The sequence below is a fragment of the Thamnophis elegans genome, chromosome 3, assembly GCF_009769535.1.
Source record: "Thamnophis elegans isolate rThaEle1 chromosome 3, rThaEle1.pri, whole genome shotgun sequence".
In the NCBI taxonomy this organism is placed as follows: domain Eukaryota; kingdom Metazoa; phylum Chordata; class Lepidosauria; order Squamata; family Colubridae; genus Thamnophis; species Thamnophis elegans.
The window spans coordinates 129,637,180-129,659,169 of NC_045543.1; the positions used below are offsets into that span (position 1 = coordinate 129,637,180).

Sequence of the window (21,990 nt, forward strand, 5' to 3'; positions counted from 1 at the left end):
GAGGCAGTCGGTAAACAAAAACCACTTGTATGATTCAATGAATGTATTTTGGCTTTAGTCCAGAGTTTTTTATTTTCTCAATGTCATGGAAGCCTTTCTAAACAGAATTAAACTTAGAAAATTCCCAAAGAGCAGAAACTGTTGATTTCCAAGGACTCTGAGTGGCTTTTAAATGCTCTGAAGCCATTTTGAGTGAGGGAATAAATACAGCTGCAATGGAAAGCCATGTATGAAGAAAACTCTTGCTTTTTTTTTTTTTTTTGACTGCAAGAGAATTTCATTTTAAAGGAAAACTTTTTACAGTCTTTTTTTTAATCTGCAAATCGATGCTGAAAATCAGCATTGGAAGAAGGAAAAGTAACAGAAGTTATAACCCTGTGTTACACCTAGAAATGCCCCCTGGGAATAATATTCTTTTAATGTATTAATTTCATAATTTCCCCTTGTTTTCAAAAAAGCTTGCCATTGTGATGTAGGTTTCTTCTTTATTTAATACCCTGGTCTTCCCATTGGAATAAGTGTGGTCACAAGAGCCTGCTTTTAATTCAGGGGGGAAAATGTGGTCCATTGGGAGAATGGAATATTTACACAGATCCTGGCTATTCCAGCCATGTTGGTCAGCCATTCTGCCCTCATTGTATAGATTGATGCTGAGGACCGAATGATCATCAGAGGTGTCTTCACTTCCACTGTAGAGCGTGGCCTTCTCCTCTGTTGACAACATTCCTTCATATGCCAGAGGGAGCTTCAACCATCCATGATGAATATGGTTCAAGTTACTTTTTGGTTCCACCAAATCCTCAGTCTCTGCCTCCAGGCTACACGATGGGGGCTGAAGGTGGGCAGCTTCTGATTTAGCCTGAATGCTCTCCACCTTATGGATGTCAGCATATCCCAAACTCTCAGCGTTAAAGAAACTGGTGTTGGAGGTCTATGCAGATAAGAGGAGATTTATCAGGGAATTAGATTTCCCTCGCATATATGTGCTAGTCATTCCTGACTCTAGGGGGCGGTGCTCATCTCCGTTTCAAAGCCGAAGAGTCAGCGCTGTCCAAAGATGTCTCTGTGGTCATGTGGCCGGCATTACTAAATGCCAAAGCCACACAGAACGCTGTTACCGTCCCTCCAAGGGTGGCTCCTATTTTTTCTACTTGCATTTTTAAAGTGCTTTCGAACTGCTAGGTTGGCAGAAGCTGGGACAAGTAATGGGAGCTCACTCAGTTATGCAGTGCTAGGGATTCTAACCACCGAACTGCCGACCTTTCCGACTGACAAGCTCAGAGTCTTAGCCACTCAGCCACTGAGCCAGCATCCCTATCAGGGAATCAGTTCAATGTATTTCCAAAGTTGTAAAGCAAAGACATTAATTCATTAAAAGAAATGTACAGGTAGACCTCGACTTAACAACCACAATGGACCCCATTATTTCCTGCTGCTAAGTGAGACAAGCATCCAAATTTTGATCATGTGACCATGGGGATGCTTGGCCGCTGGTTCCTATTTATGACGGTTCTGGTGTCCTGGGATCGTGTGATCCACTTTTGCGACCATCTGACAATGCAGATTCACTTAACCGACATTGAATTTTTTTTCAGTGATGTTGTAACTTCCAATGGTCATTAAATGAACTGTGATAAATATATCTCGCTTAGCAACAGACGTCTGGGACTCAGTGGTGTTCGTAAGTTGAGGACTACCTGTATTTCTTTTATGTTGAAGGCCTGCAGGGCTACTGTTTCCTGAAGTAAAAGTACTAACCTTTCTTAGTTTGTTGCAGAATTTATCCAGAGTTTTTTGATGGTTAGGGATGGTGGGCCAAACAATGGCTTTGATCCTGAAGAAGATTAAAAACAGTGTTAATTAGGAACAATCTTTCAGTAACCTTTGTGAATGAGTCTTATATGAATTAGAATTGTGAGTTTTTTTTAAAAAAAAATTACCTGTTTTTCCAAAATATTGGGACCAGAAGAATTACAATAAAAAGGACGAAGAAGCTTGCAATGGATACAGTTATCAGGACAACTTTGTCCAAGGAATGGAATCTTAGCTCTAAAAATAGATACAGTAACAGAGTTTTCATTGGGAATCAAAGCATGACATTACAGATAATATCCATTTTATATGAGACATCCATTTAAGTAACCTCCAGGAACCTATGTCCTGCCAGAACAGCTCTCTGGTGCTGGGTATCTTCTATTCCAGGGAGGTCTCCAACCTTGGCAATTTTAAGGCTTGTGGACTTCAACTTCCAGAGTTCCTCAGCCAGTTTTGCTTTGCTGGCTAAGGAATTCTAGGAGTTGAAGTCCACAAGTCTTAAAATTGCCAAGGCTGGAGACCCCTGTTCTATTCTGTGCCTTAGCCTAGCTTCTGCCTAGCTTGGGTTTGATATATGGTCACACCAGATTGAAGATGTTTACACATCAGTTATGACACCAGGTTTCATTGTAACAATGCAAAATCTTATATTTGTCCCCCATCTGACATTGCTCACCCATAATCCAACAAATCCAAGCAAGAAAGATTGGAAGTATATCAATGATGGTATTCAGCAGGTTCTGACCAGTTCTGGAGAACCGGTAGCGGAATCTTTGAGTAGGTCAGAGAACTGGTAAATACCACCTCTGACTGGCCCCGCCCTCTATCTATTCTCTGCCTCCCAAGTCCCAGCTGATCGGGAGGGAATGGGGATTTTGCAGTAATCTTCCCCTGAAGTAGAATGGGAATGGAGATTTTACAGTATCCTTCCCCTGCCACGCCCACCAAGCCACGCCCACAGAACTGGTAGTAAGCAATTTTGAATTGCACCACTGAAGTATATGCTTAAGGAAAAAACCCTCCAAAGACAATTCTTGCAGTCTTCTACAGTAAATGCTTAAAAGACATTCTATAGAAGAGGAACAAAGTTTTGTTCTTCGCTATTGTAGAAGGGAAGACCAAGTCAACCATACAGTAAATTTAAATTAAACGCTGCATGAAAATTCTTGACTGAGTAATTCAGCAACAGAATGAGTTGAGTTGGTGACTTTGTTTCCACCAAAGTTCCTGCAGCAGAAGCTGGGAATGTCCAAGCTCCAATCCTTCTGATTATCAAGGACTCTTGAATTTCATGGTCTCATGATGTTCTTCTGGTTTTGTGGCGGTACCTCTGGCCCCTGATTCTTGTTTGCTTTTCTTCCAATTCGCCTAGAACAGTGGTTCCCAAACTTGGCAACTTTAAGACTTGTGGACTTCAACTCCCAGAATTCTCCAGCCAGCAGAGCAGAGCTGGCTGGAGAATTCTGGGAGTTGAAGTCCACAAGTCTTAAAGTTGCCAAGTTTGGGAACCACTGGCCTAGAATTAAATGTCCTGCTTCTAACCAACCTCTCCTACTTCTTTATATGTACTGAAAACAGATGCTAAACTGTCAGCATGCCGGTAGTACAATTACTCTATTACGGTACTCATTCCTCCATGCACTCTACTTATACCAAACAACTACAGGGAGGAGGGATCTGGAAATGAGGCATGGCGGTTTTCCTGCCAAAATATTTTTCCCACAGCTATTTGCATCTTTGAAACGTACTTGAAGAAAGAAATGTTAATCATTTAACATCATATCTGATAGGAAGGGCCTGGAGTTTGGTCATGATATATCAGCTATTGTCAATTATTAACTGGTATTGGTAGTAGTTATAACTATGGCATGTTATATTCAGAAAGCTTTGTTGATGTATAATTTTTTGACCCTAATCAAAGTACAGGTAGTCCTCAACCTACGACCACAATTGAGCCAAAATTTATGTTGTTAAGTGAGAAATGTGTTAAGAGAGTTTTGCCCCATTTTTACAACTTCTCTTGCCACATTTGTTAAGTGAATCACTGCAGTTGTTAAGTTAGTCACATGGTTGTTAAGTGAATCTGTCTTCCCCATTGACTTTGCTCGTCAGAAGATCACAAAAGGCGATCCCATGACCTTGGGACATTGCAACCATCATAAACATAAGTCAGTTGCCCAGTGTCTGAATTTTGATCACATGATCACATCACCATGGGGATGCTGCAACGGTCATAAGTGGGGGAAATGATCATAAGTCACTTTTTTCAGTACCGTTGTAACTTCAAACAGTCACTAAGTGAACTGTTGTAAGTCGAAGTTTACCTGTATTTTTTTTTCTTCCACTCAATTGCATCTGATTCTCAGAGACCGTCTGGAGAAGTTCCCGGTGAGGACGACTTCCGCCCTCTTGCCTTTTTATTGACTCCCCTCCCCTCCATTCCTGGAGGACACCAATGTCTGGTTACCTACCAGTTTTTCAGGGCTGACCACCAAATATTAGAAACATTTAATTGGATACATGATGATTTTATACCGTATGAGCTATGATTTTTCTCAATCAAGATTCTGTGAATTTATCCAAATTCAGTTATTTACTGGATTTATATTCCAATTTTGTATTTAATTCTTGGTATATTGTACATTTATAAATATGTATTAATGTTTAAAATTGCATTTATCTATTCCCTTTTCTCCTGCAAGGTGTATGCATACATCTATGTATGTATGTATGTATGTATGTATGTATGTATGTATGTGTTATGTATATGTATTATGTATGTATGTATGTATGTATGTATGTATGTATGTTGTGGCCCAGCAGGAGCCGTTGGAGCTACCACCAGACTCTGACAGCGAGAGGCCCTATGAGTTGGCTCTGGAGGATGTGGAGGACCCTGGACAGGGTTCCAACTCTGAGCAGGGCGCAGAGAGGCTGGTTGGCCACCAGGAGGCGCCTGAGCCTTGGACCAGTGGGGAGGAGACAAGGGAGTGTGATCCGGACGTCATGCATTGGAGCAGTGGGGAGGAGCCAAGGGAGTTGTTCCTAGATGCCCAGCAATGCCGGGCAGATCGACGTAGAAAGCAGCTACGCAGTTACCAAAGATAATTGGACCCAGGTGATTGTAATTAGGCTCCTCTCAAGATAGTATTTAAAGAGAGACTGGGAGGAGCCTGGTTTTGCAGGATTCAACGTCATTCCTAACGCTGGAGAAGCTGTTATCTGTCGAAGTCTGAGTTGCTGCCAAGGTTGTTATCTGTTTTTTATGCTCGGCGTTCAGCCACCGAGGTTTTGGTTTCTTGCTAATAAAGTGCTGTGAAATTCCAGTTAAGCATGTCTCGGCATTCGTTACTGGACAGAGGAGGGGGTCAGAATATGTGTGTATATGTGTGTGTGTGTGTGTGTGTGTGTGTATACATATATTATATATGTTGTATTTGTGCTGATAAATAAATAAAGGGAGACTAGTATAGATCTATTTCAAGCTATTTAGCTCTCATCAGCTAGCCATACCCTTACTGGGATTTGAACCTGGGCTATATTACATACTAGGCAGACTTCTTAGCCATTAGGCCACAGGCTCTTATCTGTTATCAGCGAAGCCAGGGTGAAAGGTATCTATTAGATTTTTTTTTACAACCCCTGGTATGCCCAAATATGGGAGGAAGATCACTACTTCCATTCTCTGTCCTTCGGCTCGTCACAAGAGACCATCCAGGCAGAAAACCAATATTTTTACTGCCTTTTTGCCTTTTTGTTACATTTTGTTGTATTTGTGCTGATAAATAAATAAATATTTATTTATCAGCATAAATACAACACACACACACACACATACACACACACACACACACACACACACACACATATATATAATACATATATTATGGGAGGAAGCATATTTGGGCATACCAGGTGCTTTGACATGACACTTAATCATTCCCTTGGCTCAGCTGATAAGGGAAGAGAGCTTGTGGCTTAGAGGTTAATATAACTGCCTAATATGTAAAAACAGTCCAGGTTCGAATCCCAGTAATGGTATGGCTAGCTGATGAGAGCTAAATAGCTTGAAATAGATCTATACTACTCTCCCTTCGTTTATCAGCAAAAATGCAACACAAATATACATATAAGATCTCTTCCCCTTTTAACCATAGGAGGTTGTTAGCAGGCCTATGTCCAAAGATGAAACAGTGAGATCAATCGAGTCTAGTTCCTTATTTGTTTACACAGAATCTAGGCTAAAACTTAATCTTCTAACCTAATAGATATAGCCTGGGGGATTTGAGGATGTGGCTACCCTGAACCTTTTCCTCCGTTCCTCAGGACTATTCAGGACTGTTCAGTCTCTTGTTTTGGGCCTCTCTCTTTCCCCTCTTTGGGAAGCAGTGATGCCCCCCACCCACCCACTATTCCTTCTCCAGCTGCACCTTCCATTGCAGATGTTGGGCTCAGAGGGACAAAGGTCCAAAGTCACCCCGTGAGTTGCACGAACAAATAGGAAGCTAAGCTTCATTGTCACGGTACAAAAATGTTCACCACTGTGCCAGGCTATAAACATTTCTGATATTCTTGATTTCCAATAAGAATTAAATTAAAAATCTGGACTCACTTATTCCGCTTGATGTTCTGGCTGAAGTGGTGAAATTTTGGGATGAACTCCAGTCACTCCAGTAGCCTCCGAAATAATCTCCATTGGGCCTTGACCGAACCTTCATCTCATACATTACATTTGGCTCAAATAACTGCCCCAGAAGTTTTAATCTAACAAAATCAGATTCGGTGGTCTAAGACAGGAATAAATTTGGGAATTTTGTTTTTAGTTAAACAAAAATACTCAGCTCCCTGTAACGACATTCATTCGTTTCTACGTAGTGAAATCCTTTTTCCCTGTGTTCTTCAAATTCGGCTGGGAATATGACAACATCCCATACTGACATCCGAAATACAGTGGATTATTTTGCATCAAGAAAATATACCAAATTGTTCATGGAAAATGATCTGATTGGTGCATGATCAGAAAATGATCAGAATGTTTGGCTGCATTCATATACCACAAATGAAGATGCATGGAAGTCACTTCTTTATTTTATTCCATTCATTAGTCTGCTCTCCAGCAAAATGTTGAAGCCCAGTGGCAGAACTCATTTAAAAGATGGTTCCGTCTCTGGCTCATTTGGACAATGCTGGGAAGAATATCTAACTGAAATTCTGAAGAGCCAAGAAAAGTCAATATAGTTTGCTTGTTTGTTTGTTTATTGAGAATTCATATGGTCGCCCACTCATTCTCAGTGACTCAGAGAGCTAATACATGTAGTCCTTGTGTTACAATTGTAATTGAGCCCAGAATTAGGGGCTTAATGATGGACACTGCATTGATCAAAATTCGGGTGTTTGCCAACTGGTTCATATTGATGATGGATTGCAGCGTCCTGGGATTGTGTGATCACCTTTTGCGACCTTCTGACAAGCAGTCAATCCTGCTTCATTTAGCAACCTTGTTACTAAAAACTACAGTGATTCACTTAGCAACTGTGGCAAGAAAGGTCTCAAAATGGGGCAAAAACTCACTTAATGAATGCCTTATTTAATTTTGGGCTCAATTATAGTCCTAAGTCAGGGAGTATCTGTACAAACTTTTGTGAAATGCATCTAGGACTGGGACATTCACACTCTGTAGTCATAATAGTTCAACTAAAGTCTTGGATTCAAAGCAGAAGGAAATGTATTAGCAGAAATAAATCTGGATCTGCATTAGTTACCCTAATATCAAATCCTGCTAGAGGCAGAATTTAAACTAAGCAAATGCTAAATTGGAAAGTTTGGGTCAAATCAAAAGTGTTGACCAAACAACGTTGGTAAACCTGAATTACAAATCTGTTTTGTTGTAATTAAGCTTGGTTTGCATTAGAGACTAACAGAAACAATTTTTGAGGGGAAAACATTCCCTCGGAAAATAGAATGTTTCTCGTTAAGTTCTCCATGTTCCCAACCAGTTAATTATTTTCATCATGAACTACTAGGGGTGACGTTGGATAAAGCAGCAGGGGGTGATTTCTAACATTAACAAGGAATAATATCTTTGAAGATTGCTATTCGCCAGTCGTGGTAACATTCAGATCAAATCAAATCAGGTTTATTACAGTCTATGACAGGAGACCAGAACAAATAAAAAACACTCAAGGAATATCCAGTTAAAAATTCTAGAATAAAAGACAGATATAATTTATATTAAAATCCCAATTTGGCACCCAATCTGTCAGTTATGCATGGCCTAATTATATTATAATATCAATCCTTAAACTGCGAGGCCCGTTGTCCTTAAATACTAAAATGCAAAAGAGTAGTTAAAGAAAAGGATTTGCTATATTACTGTAGTTATGTAAAATAAATATGGTGTTATAGATATAGATCACATGTTTCTGACAAATCCCCAGTGCTGCTACACAGAATCTAGCCACCTGTGTTGTAATCACAGTCTGTTCATCCTTAAGCAGCCACTGGAGATAAGCAGTGTCAGATAGACCAGGATTATTGGGAGGATGTTTTTTTTAAAACTATCTCGATTGAAAGAGCATCATTCAAACATTGATTTTCATTGCCTTTTGAATATAAAAACCTAGTCTAGCCTATACTCCACGTTAGAAGTTAAAAACAGCTATTGGCTTTTTATTCACTCTAAACTTTTTAAATTCAGGCACAGGCTAAAGAAAAATTAACCCAGCCTCCGAGAACATAGTTTGCATGGCAATGTACAACGAACAACCCTTGCTTGCAGGCATGCAATTGAAATCAAGTAGAAAATGCAAAACTACTCATTCTTACTCACAGTCCAGTCTGTATTTTCTTGTCGGTAGGCTAACTGGTGTATTAATTTGTCTTTAAGGAATGAGTTTGCCATATGTGGCGTTGAGAATTGAACAAGATACTCATGTGCTTGTTCCTGGTAGGTGATATTCAGACCATAAGGTGCTTCAGGTTTAACTGCAAAGGACAAAGTAAAGATAAACAACATATACACACACAAAATCACATGCCACATGCACAATTCTTAAACTTCTGTTGTTAAAAGCAAATTGTGAACTCAAATTCAAATGAGTCCATGTAGTATTACCAGTAGTCTAGAAGATTACCAAGGCCTAGAAGACTAGATGACCTCCAAGGTCTCTTCTAGCTATATTCTCATCAATTGATAGTCCTTGACTAAGAGCCATTCATTTAATGACTATTTGAAGTTACGATACTGGGAAAAAGTGACTTATGACTGATCACTTATGCCCATTGCAACATCCTCACAGTCATGTGATCAAAATTCAGACACTTGGCAACTGGTAGGTATTTACAATAGTGTTGCTATCCCGGGGTCATGTGACTGTTATTTGTTACCTTTTCAGGGGGCTTCTGACAAGCAAAGTAAATGCAGGAAACCAAAATTGCTTATAGACCATGTGATTCACTCAACAACCATGGTAAGACAAGTGATAAATTCACGCATGACTCATTTCAAACTGCCTTGCTTAGGAATGGGCATTCTTGTCTCAATTGGATCATCAATCGAGTACCTGTCCATAAATGTGGATGACTTATATGAGCATGGGTAGTTAATATTTTGACCTCTCCTCCTTTATTCAAACTTCATCATCTCTAGACTCAGAATCCAGCTAAAACCAACAATTATTAAAAGAAATTATTTCTACCGCATACTAGAATGTCTGTTTTCATGCTTGTACGCTACAAAATATTAAAGCTAGTGATAGGAACATGACTCCGGAAAGCCTGATTAAACAAGGAAGCTTCCTTCTGAGTAGTTATGCATACAATAATGTATTAAATTAATGACACTTATTTTTTGGCATGGAATCAACACTTAATATTAATTCACTGGCTAATATACATATCTAAATAGCTAAGAAAATGATGCATTATATTTATTTTTCATCTGTGACTCACAACCTCAGTAACTTTAAGATCTGAGAACTTCAATTCCCAGATTCTTCAGTCAGCATACAATTCTGGGAGTTGAAGTCTACACATTGTAACGTTGCTCAGGTTGAACAAAATTAATCTAGAGGACAATATGAGCTATGTACAATCTTCTACTTTCCACAGTTTCGATCAACACCATAACCTTCTTCTGGCAGTACAGATCCCATCTCCCCCCCCTCCCAAATTTGGAAATGGAAGAACATAATTGGCCATGAGTCTTCGGACTCTGTCTTGATATAACTAAACTTCATGTCACTCCAGTTTTGAGCAGGTTAAAAAATGAATGCAAACGGACCCCACACTATACATTTGCTTACCCCAATGAACAGCTTTCAATTTCTGGCAATTTTTGCAAGGATTGGTCAAAGTTATTGTCAAGCAAATGTCCAAAGAACCAATCAGATCAGTGCTGTATATAGAACAATTGGCGACAAGGGGATTTTTCATGAAGCAGGACCGGGGTTGAGTCCCATACCTGTGACAAAATATGGGGTAGCAATGAAATTTTGGAAAACCTGTCTATCTAAACTGGTTCTGGAACAAATCGAAAAATAGGATAACATAGACCTTCAGAGAGCTTAGTCAGTTCATTAGAACTGTAGTTTGAAAGCTGCTATAGAGTCTCACGGTTAGGAAACCGTAGTCATTGCAAGCTTCAGAGGAAGCATTGTGATTGTTTTGGTCATGTAATTGTGATTGTTTTGGTCATGTAATTGTGATTGTTTTGGTCATGTAATTGACAGACCATGTGAGAACTTTGAACAGGAAATTACTTTTATAGTTCCGTAGAGAAGTGCAAAAAAATGTTACTGAGTTAATTTACACAATCTTAAGCTACCCAAATACAACAGCTATCCTTCACTTTTCCTGATTCACTGTATTCCAAACAAGCTGGACATTAAGTACTCTTGATGGCAAAGATTATTTTAATGTTTTCTAATTTCCCCAGTTGTCTTGTGACCAAATATTATATCTGATGAAGCCTCGCTTTCCAAATTTCAGTATTGTCATGTGTTTTATAAATAAAGTTGTTAGATAGGGTGAATGGATGAGACAGGACTCAGACTTCAGGGACAACAAACAGCCCTTTATTAGACAACTAGGTACAAATCCAGCACTATGCATTTAAATACAATTTTCTGAGAAGTAATCTGTAGGTTTTACTAGACTCTAAAGACAGATTAAGTTAAGATTAGTTAAGCATTCAACCACAGGCCAAATAAGTATCCCCAACCAATTTTTCTGAAGCTCCAGAACCTCCCAAAATTGCATCCCCCAAATTCTGCAGCCATTTTTTTTCATTGTATTAATCCTCTACCACCCAAGTAATGATGTTTGAATACATTAGAAAAGTTCTTACACAGAAAAATGGGCGTTCGCCTCATTCAGGTTCATCTCTGTCCCAGTAGCCTCACAAATTAAGAAATTGGTTAGCAGTCCTAGCATTTGAAGGAAACACTTAAAGCTGTTTTCTTGCTCATCGTCTGCACAAGTACCTAAGGAGAAAGAATCACAAAATAAATTCCTCAAATTTCAGATTTAAAGCACTTTATAAGGAGTCTTATCAAAAAAAGTAGACCACACAGTTTCATTCCTGAAAACAAAACTGAATTCTTTCCTTCCATTTCTTCCTCTGTGGGAAGTTATCATCCAGCCCTCTCCCAGAAAAATGAAATATCCTAGGAAATATTGAAAAGGCAGAATATTTCTCTGGGTGTGAAAAGAAAGAAACATGCTTTAAAAGACAGAATAGTTGTCTGTAGCTTCCTGCACATCTCCACTTTGTCAATAGGCCATTGAGAAGGCCAGGCTAGTCCACTTTACATAATAAAGACTTCTCCACTGCAGCTGCAGGGGGAAGGGATATTACTCAACTCTCCACATGGCATCTGAGAACTCATCTATACCTGGATTCAAAACACAGCCTAGAGAGTAGCCCCCTGCATGGCACATGGGAGTCTGACAACCAATCAGAATACATTTCTTACACAGGAACAGGAAACAGAGAGGTGGGACTAAACAGGGTATAAAAAGCCTAGCAAGCCCCTCCTTCAGCCCTTCTCTCTTCTTCTCCACCAACATTGAAGCATGTGATCACCTTTTCTGTTCAGGGCTCAAGCCATGTGGCCCTGTCCAACAATAAACCATCTTTCCAAACAGCCTCCATTTCTCCAGTGTCTTTTTCTCCACTTGGAGCCAAACCCAGAAGTACATTTCTTTCAACACCTCTATTTAATTAAAAATGTGGTGAGAACTGCCTGAGAGAAGGATCCAGGAACGGAAAATCTGTAGGTTTCGGCTGCATCCAGCTTTAAATGAAGCGTAATTCCCCGTTCACAACAGTTGTTTCAGCTTCCAACCCAGTTCAAAATGTTCTTTTATCTTCTTTTGGACATTATGTGACTTACCACCAAGTTCCTAAGAATGTCTCCTCTGATATTGATGTGAGGAAGTAAAAAGAAAGTCCAAATGATAGATCTTTCTTGAAGGGATACAGAAAACAAGTAAGTGTGTGTGTGTGTGTGTGTGTGTGTGTGTGTGTGTGTGTGTGTGTGTGTGTGTTTGCACGTTGCATTTGAAATAGCTGGTTTTCAAGAAACCAGCTATTCCTTCTTTTTGTTGTTTATTCAGTATCTTATTAAAAAAACTCCTTGCTTTTCTTGTAAGCTTTGTCTGTTGAACTGACTTTATGTTAAATAATTCACTAGCAAGTAAGTTTTCTTTTCTCAGTGTATTGGATGCAGATTTAACAGATTAACAGAGTTGGAATGGACCTTATGGGTCAACTAGTCCAACCCCCCACCCCCACCCCCCTGCTGAAGTAGGAGACCCTACACCATTTCTGACATATGACAGTCCAATCTCTTCTTGAAAGTCTCAAGTGACGAAGCCCCAACAACTTCCAAAGGCAAGCTGTTCCATTGGTTGATTGTTCTAACTGTCAGAAAGTTCCTCCTTATTTCTAGGTTGAATCACTCTTTGTTCAGTTTCCATCCATTATTCCTTGTCTGGCCTTCAGGTGTCTTGGAAAATAAGTTGACCCCCTCCTCTCTGTAGCAGCCCCTCAAATATTGGAATATTGCTATCATGTCTCCCCTGGTCCTTCTCTTCACTAGGCTAGCCATGCCCAGTCCCTATAACTGTTCTTCATTTATTTTAGTCTCCAGTCCCCTAATCATCCTGGTTGCTCTTCTCTGCACTTTTTCTAGACTCTCAACAGCAATTGCTCCCTGATTAATCAGGTATTTAAAGAAAACTGTCAACACATTTTTCTCTAGATCAAAGAACTTAAGACTACCAAGAAAACTTTTGAGCAATTCATCTTTTCTTATGACTCATGGTAATTGCCCTTCTTATGTCATCTGCATATTCCCTAGAATGCTTGCACAGCACTAACATAAAACTTTTCAGCTGTAGGTTATAGAGGTCATCATGCAATGTGAAAATGTAAAGGGTAATGTAGGAAATAGTTTGCATACACTATATGAAGTATAGTTTGCATACACTATATGTATGCAAATACACTTACAGTATATGTATGCAATATGCACACACACACACACACACATATAAAATACACTGTATGTATGCAAATACACTATATGAAGAATAGTTTGCATACACTATATGAAGCAGATTTTGTGGGAATTTCTCAACAATAAATGGGGATTTTCATCAAACTTTGTTCAATTAATTTTCCACTCACAACTTGATGTATATACTAAAATAATTTTGGAAATCTACAAGGACTAAATTATAATAGCATTTTTTTTCTTACAGTAAGTATATAAATCCATATTGAAAATAATGAGAGCAGAGGGTAACTTTAATCCTTTTCTGTGATGCCACTTGTGATGCCAACAGATTCTCATTTTAAAACCCAATGCAAATTTGCAATATCACTTGGAAAATGGAAGAATTCTATTTCTCCTGTGAATGGTACTTTCTCAGTCTGCTCGGTCCACTATGAGCTTACCTTAGCATAAATATCAGCAATGCCTGCTCTTTTGATACATGTCTGATGTATTGTTTATCCCACAGATGATTGGGATAAACAGATGACATCATCTAACTAAAAGTGCCTCTTAGTAGCAATAAAGAACCTGGTTTCTTTCTGGATATTTTGCTCCTGTAAACCCACAGAGCAACCCATGCCACCAAACTTTCCATGAGAAATGCATCCACATTCTATCCAAGACATTTGTGTGTATACACCTGGTAGATGGATACATAAAACTCCCTGCCATGACTAAGAAATAGCCTATTTTAAAAGTGTTTCTAAGTTTGAGGTTCAGTGCATTAAGAAAACCAACCATTATAACAAGGGTTAAAGCAATCCATAACAACAATAGAAAAATATTCTTGCAGGATGGAGATGGAAGGGAAAAGGCCTACTTGTAGGGCACCCAATTGTAACATTCTCTTAGAACAGGGATCAAACTCTAGCTATCCCACACTACTGAGACCCTGGAGTTCTGAAGATACATTCAGCTAAGCTACACAAGGCTTTAAAGATGACAGCCAGTACCTTAAATCACACCTGGAAGTCCAATGGCAAGCATCTCAATTCTCACCTATTTCGTCCTAGTGTTACATGGGCAAAAGAGAGGGTGGATAGCTTACTCAACTGCTGCATTCTGGAGCAGCTGTAGCATCCATGTAGATACATCCTAGTAAAGAGCCTGGGATGTGACCCAGACATAAATGACCATGTACAAGGCAGTCATAATTGGTACATGAGATGAACTTGTGTAACAGTCCTCTTGGCCACAACTGTCAGATCCTGTTTAAACAGGAGCCATGAGTACAAACAAAACTCAGATTATCAGTTCCAGATGAGGGGGTGTAATGCCATCCAGCAGCCTATGTACCCAAAACTGCTTGAACTTGCTGTGATTAAGCCTTATTCCTCCCAATGCAAAACCTAGCAGGCTCCAGGCATGGTACTTGGACAGCACATGGCCTATTCAGCCTGGGGCAATGTCCAAATGTATATCATTAGTATTGTTGATGAAATCTGACCCATGTCAATGGATGAAGCCACCCCCCTTTCATGTGGATATTAAATAGGAGAGCACAGAGAATTAAGTTGAAAGTTCACCCCACAACAGAGGCCTTAAAACTTAGAACTCCCATATCTCCACTAGCACCTGTCCCACATGGGGAGGGGAAAGTCACTATAAAATAGTGCTTCTTATTACCAATACCCAGAAACAATTGAGGATCAATTTCACAAATAACTTCAGCTTGGCTTCTGTTCTTATTACTTTGTTAACTGCCAAGGAGGTGAAGGAGGAAGCAGGAGAGAAGGAGAAAGAGGAAGGGTTTTAAAAAAGTTTTTCATTGTTTATGAATTCAATTTACTGCTTTCAGCTTAAAGAACTGGGGATTCTGTCTAATTACTATGTATATTTGCTAAATATAACCCTGTATAGGGGATATTTTTTAGAAAAGGGAACATATTTCTCTAGATTTCAACTTGCCTTTATATAAAACCCAGTCGTCTGAAATTAATCAAGAATCCTGTATGCAAAAAGATTTCTTGTGCCTGCACATCTCATTAATTGAGTATGAAGTTATACAGTTATAAACATTTGGTGAGTCTCCCCATTGCAGGGAGATACATAAGTTTTGCATTTTTCAAAGTAGGTTTCTCATCCTAGCCCAAGAAAAATAAACTTTATAAAGCACCCAGGTTAAATGCCCATCCCTAATTAAAAACAAAATGCTTGTGGCTTTCTCTATCCATTGTCCCTGACCATCTTAATAAGATTATTAAGGGTCTGAAAGAATATGTCACACAACTGAATACTGAAAATTTCTGGTTCTTGCTGTGTACTAGAATTTAGGTTTGATTTAGCGGCATTTTTCAACAGGTGGCTTGAACCAGTTTAAGAATGCTCATTTATAAAATAACAATAATAAAATCTAAACTTACCTTACTTTTTGTTGGCAAAATCCAGGATAACAAGCACCGGTTTTATACTCTGAAAGAAAAACTAACTCTGTGCTATAATATTTCTAATAAATGTTGGTTGAGGGTTAGAACACCAGTGCCTGTATCTGATAATTGTGCAGCCGTTTGTTTTGTCTATACACACTCCTTGTAAACTAAACTAAAAATAAAAGTATACAATAAATTAGTACATCAAGGTGGCAGGATATTTGTCTTTCAAAATACCTAATGACAACAAGATTCAAGATTCTTTGCATTACATATTTGGAAAGTTTCACTTTCTTTGTTTGGAATGTTTGTGAGAAGGGAAAAGTTGGAGTGACTTACCATATCCTATAGGTGTTTCGGACCCAGAGCCACTTTCTGAAGAAGTAAAAGGAAGGAAGATAAAAAAGTAGGTGTACGCAATCAGGTTTGGCGTTGCCATCTTCTCAAGTTCACATTCTTTCTACCTTGCAGGAGGAGGAGAGAAACTAAATCTGAGAAAGATCAGTTGCATTGTGACTTTATAACTCCTTCTAGAGTGCACTCATCAATAAAGTAACCACAGGCAACGGGAAGTAAAAACATACAGGAAAGCAGGCAGGGGTGAAACAGGAAATCTCCCCCCAAAACTGCTTGTGGAGGAGTGAACTAAGATCAAAGGATACTACTATGGTCTGTATAGTCTTAAGTACTATGAAAAGTGCTTGTTCACCTAATTCAACTTCTCTTGATTGAAGTTTCCCATCTTGAACCTCTCATTGAGATGGAACTAAGGTTTACAACTATCAGTTAGGCAAATCTATTAACTTCTTCTCCCCATTCTCTCTCTTTTTCTCCCTCCCTCCCTCCCTCTCTCTTTCCTCCCCCTCCCTCTTATTTAATTTTGAGGTTTTTCTATCTCATCCATGAAGAAAGTGGCAAAGTTTGGTTACAGACTCCCTCCTATGGTTGTTAAATATCAGCAATGTTTAGGGGGGAAAAGACCCATTTCATCCAAAGTCTATATCAAGTCTCCAACTAACAAACTCAAGCAAAACAAAACTTGAGACTTGGCTCCTTCTCAAAGGTCTTCTTTAATGAGTACATCATATCAGCACAGCTTCAATGGAAAACCAAATCTAAATCTTTCCCGCGGTTTCAGTTTAATTAAACTAGGAAATAACCCCATCCCCAAGTATCACAGGTCACGTTGGCCAATTGGGTTAGTTGGCGGGCTCTTCAGGCACTCCTTCCCCAACCTTATCTATTGCCAATAGAGATGACCTTGGTTCTCAAGAGAAAGCTCTTTGTTGTGTCTAGCAATGCATTCCAACCTCCTCCCCATGCTTTCCCCTCTCTGTGGCAACTGAGGAACAGAAAAATGGCTGCAGCCAGGTTCAGTTCAAAGTCGACAGTCTAGTTAAGTAAGCAAACATTTGGACCCAGTAGATTCATATAAATCCCTCACTTTTGAAAGTTTTGGTCTTTTCCCCCCAATGGTTTGTTTGTTTTTAAATCTCAGGTTCTTTCCATCAATCTTGAACATGCATTTGCAAATGTTTGCTGTTTTTTTAGAGTTAAGGAAGGAGCAGCTTCTACCATATCAACTCACATATGGGACAGGCAGCCCAGAAGTAGAATGTATGTAGGGCTCAGGGGTGGGTTTCAACCGGTTCGCGGCGGTCCCTGCGAATTGGTTAGTCGGCGAACCCGGAAGTAAGTAACTTCCGGGAACGGCGAAGGGCCCACCCGCCCACCTTACCCGGTTTTGATGAGTTCTGCGCTTCCACGCATGCGCAGGACACATACAGCGCCTGCGCGATCCTCCAGGAGCAGCTGGAGCATCGCACAGATGCTAGTACGCATGCGTGCACCGCACGCGTGCACGAGGACGCCGCCGGCCCCGTTCCAACCGAACTGGTTGGAAGGGGGTGAGAAACCCACCCCTGGTAGAGCTCATGAAAAAGGGAGTGGCCCAATTCTCTTTCTCTCTGCATTGGTTTAGTTGGCAACTTGAAGGAAAGTTTGTTGTATTCAAGTCAAGTAATACAGCTGTTCTTATGTTCAAATCAATGGGAGATTATCTCTCCTTCCCTAAAAGTGGGAAGGTCAAAAATAATTTCAGATCTAGTGCCCACTGTATCTCCAATGTCCTTTAGTGCATTCAGCTCAGTGGTGCAGTTCAGCTGGTTCTACCCGGTTCAGGCAAATCGGTAGCAGTGGCAACGGAAGGCTCCGCCTGGATGCCATCACACCCTGTTTTTTACGCTCTGTGCATGTGCAGAAGGTCCTGTGCATGTGTGGAGATGGCACGTGTGGCAGAGGTGGGTTGTTTCCGGTTTGGCGCAGATCAGCCAAACCAGTAGTAGCGGTGGTGGAAGACTCCGCCCATCTGCCCGTACACGTCTGTGCATGCACCCCCCCCCGAACCGGTAGTAAAAAATTGGCAACCCACCACTGACGCGCGCTCACATTTGCAAACCGGTAGCGAAGGTAAGTTGATTTCAACCCTGATTCAGCTGAACACTTGGACAACACATTCACGATCGTTTTTATTGGAAAGCATTAGGAAATCTCTATGGAGATTCTCAATCATCCAGGTCACGGTTGCACCAAAGATGCCTTTCCAAAAGGCAACAGGACTTTCTTGGATTTTTCCTTGAAAACATTTCACTTCTCCTCCAAGAAGTGGAAGTGAAGAAGCTAAACATTGCTACCAGCTTAGCTTATCATCTGTATACTAGAACTTTGTGAGGAAGGCTTAAAACACCGAAATGATGGCTTTTTTTTTTCTTCAGGCTGTTTTGTAATCTTTCCTGCCAGTCAAATCATGACAGGTCTTGCGGGCAATCAAATAAGGGGCAGGGTTTCAGAGAGAAAACAGTTTCTCACTGAAATTTTTAAAATCCTTTTTTATCTAGGTTTTTTGGGGTTAACTTTTAATGTTTTAAATTTGAAAGCTTACTGTTTTTAATGTTTTAAAATTTTTGCTGTTTTATATTGTTGTTTTACTATGCCATAAACCTCCCAGGGTCACTTGACAATAGAACGGGAGATTTAACAATAGATTTAATAAAGAAATAAATGATCACTTCTTTCCAACATTTTACAGGGAATCCTTGACCTATGACCATAATTGGGATAAGAATTTCTGTGGTTAAGTAAAGTGTTTACAGACTTTTTTTGCCATAGTTGTTAAGCAGATCGTTACCGTTGTTAAAGGACACACATGGGCAGGGAGCAAATCCAGCTTTCCTCATTGACTTTGCTTGTTGGAAGCCGGCTAGAAGATTCCATATGGTAATCACATGATTCTGGGACACTGCCACCATCATAAAGACATGCCGAGATGGCGCAGTGGTTAGAGAGCTGAGGTGGCGCAGTGGTTAAATGCAGCACTGCAGGCTACTTCAGCTGACTGCAATTCTGCAGTTCGGCTGTTCAAATCTCACCGGCTCAGGGTTGACTCAGCCTTCCATCCTTCCGAGGTGGGTAAAATGAGGACCCAGATTGTTGTTGGGGGCAATATGCTGACTCTGTAAACCACTTAGAGAGGGCTGAAAGCCCTATGAAGCGGTATATAAGTCTAACTGCTATTGCTATTGCTATGCCAGTTGTCAGGTGCCCAAATTATGATCACGTGATCCAGTGGTGGGATTCAGCCAGTGTAACAACCGGTTTGCTGAGCATGTGCGCAGTGTGTTTGCAAACTTACCTTCTACTGCAGTCCCGAAGAGTAAAACAGCTGAGGCCCGGCAATCCATTCTGCCACGCCTATCTGTTGAGCTTCAGAAAAGGGGATATAGATCAGTATAGTGCAGGGGTGGGCAGCCGGGCCCACTTGACCATCAGAGTGAACTGATTCGCTCTCAGCTGATGGTGAGAGCTACCGGTTTGCCTGAACCAATCCGAAGCGGCTGAATCCTACCCCTGACGTGATCATAGGAATGCTGCAATGGTTATAAGTGTAAGGGCCAGTTATAAGTAACCTTTTTTTCAGTGCTGTTGTAACTTTGAACAGCTGCTAATTGAACAGTGAGTTGAGGCTGAGGTAAAGTTGAGGCCTATCTATATTATTTCTGCTTGGCCAGAAATAAGTACATGGTCGTCTTTTTCCCAGGAGGAACGCGATCATAGATGGGCAGGGTAATAAAATATGTTCTTCTCACAGTCTTTCAGAGCTTTAGCTTCAAAGCGTAACAGTTGTTTTAGGAGCTTCACAAGCTTCATAAAGCTCAATGATAGCTTTAGGAACTTCATAATAAAGAAAGAAAAACTACGTGCAATATATAGCTTTATCCTCATATAAATACAATAATATAACAATTTTAATAAGGGCAAAAAAAACCCTGCAGGATTTATTTACCCAATCTCTAATTCTCTTGCTACAGATTTGAGATTGCTTATGCAGCACATGTGCGCATGTGACACCCATTAACCTGTGGTTTGAAATACTGCTTACAATTACTTAATCCGAAGAACCACAGGGCTGGAAACGTTAGCTAAAACAAATCAGCGTATGGGGCCCACATTTTTCATCTGAACAGATTTTTGTAGGGTTTTTTTTTTCATGATCTGATCAGAAAACTTTCTTTAAGTGCTAACTGCCAGTCCAAGTACGTCAATGTAGCTGATTATTTTAAATCACTGTCTCTGAATTTAGCTTATTTCTCAATCCATGCTCCTTTTCCATTACTCATTCAGAGAAGTCATGTCCACAGGAGTGTCTTCAAGGAAGAGGGTTGATCAAGAAATTGAAAGAACAGATGCAATCCAAACTCTAATCCAGGGGTTGGCAACCAGCGGCTCTGGAGCCGCATGTGGCTCTTTCATTCCTCTGCTGCAGCTCCCTGTCGTCGGTCAGCTCTACAATTGGTAGGGCTTCCGATTAGGACAGGTAGAGGAAAAAAGACACCGCGCTAGGAGGAGACTCTATAGTGCGGGAACCAGACTTGGTCAGCAGAGGAAAAAGGACGCCGCGGTAGGAGGAGACTCTATGGTGGAGGAATGGGTTTCCAGTCGGCTCCAAAATTGAACAGGGGGCTTCCGATTAGGACCTTTGTGGCTTTTTGAGTGTTTAAGGTTGCCGACTCCTGTCCTAATCCTTTCAATATGTGTATCATGCCACATATTTTAAAAAGATGCAGAAGTTTAATTGCGATGTCATAACAACTTTTTAAAACACATCCGCACTCCTCCCTGCTCCTGCCATGGATGTTCAGGTTCATGAGGGTACTCGGAGCAAGGCAGGATAGATATACTTCCCTTCACCATACTCTTGTTTTAACTTCTCAAAATAGTGAGATTTATCCCATATGAGGCTCCTTAAAAGTTAGAGATTAAAAAAAAAAAGAATGGCATTAGCACCCACTTATTATAAAAAAAAATGGAACTGATTGTTCTGCAAAGAGAAAGCAACTGTAACCTTGCCATTTTTACTACTCCATTGCTTTTGGGCCTGGCTGCAAACACTATGCTGCTGTCCAGATATTAATACAATCTAATTTGATATTCATTTCGGAGAGAAAGTTTGTAGCCTGGTAACCAGCACACCTTCTAGATTTAATTTTCAGATGCTAACAGTTGATGGGGAAGCACAAAGTCCATGTTGCTGTTCCTAACTCATGATCAACCTTTAAAGCAGGATTCAGTCAGGAATATGACATCAGAAGTAAGTGGAGGCACAAGAAAACTCAGATTCGCTTCTAGTTTCTATGATGAACTACTACTACTACTATGTAGGTACTACATGTTTATTTCTTATTTTTTTTCAGTCCTTAAGGATTTTATCTAGGTATATCCTAGGTCCCATTGACACAATGCATTGGCAGGAATTTTGCTTCGCCTTCTCACAAAAGTAGGTGTGTTAAACCTCCCAAAGATTTAATGTATGTATTATAAATCCCATGTTTTTTCTTATTAGAAGATTTTTTTTTAAAAAAACCCTACCCTCTCCAAAGACCATTTTCTGAGGATAAAATCTTGATGAAATTCAAAACGTGGCTGATACATGTCGGTAGGTCTTTGGCTGCAAAATGTCTGTTTTTGTGCAATGGCACCGTTCAGTTTATGCACACAATCATTAGATAATTGCACTGTAATAGTAGATTTAAACAAGGGCTAGAAAGGTGATCAGTAACACAGGGAGGAGCCTAAGGCATGGCACACTTGAGTAATTTTAACTCTGTACATAATGCCCTTATAAGAAAGGCATTTCACCTGGCATTGTGATATTGTGTGTTCCAAAATAAAACTTACTTGGTTGGGAA

The 21,990-nt window shown here is 40.1% G+C and overlaps 1 protein-coding gene across 1 annotated transcript; it reads right to left on the reverse strand.

Annotated features, from left to right (window-relative positions):
- Positions 1-246: 246 nt before the first annotated feature.
- IL7R (interleukin 7 receptor) lies at positions 247-16,242 on the reverse strand. Its single transcript, XM_032212576.1, has 8 exons — positions 16,085-16,242; positions 11,162-11,297; positions 10,119-10,276; positions 8,645-8,799; positions 6,428-6,602; positions 1,941-2,049; positions 1,759-1,834; positions 247-931 (listed from the first exon to the last, which is right to left on the reverse strand). The coding sequence occupies exons 1-8, from the start codon at positions 16,182-16,184 to the stop codon at positions 431-433; spliced, it is 1,410 nt and encodes a 469-aa protein (XP_032068467.1). The 5' UTR covers positions 16,185-16,242; the 3' UTR covers positions 247-430.
- Between the last annotated feature and the right edge of the window lie 5,748 nt (positions 16,243-21,990).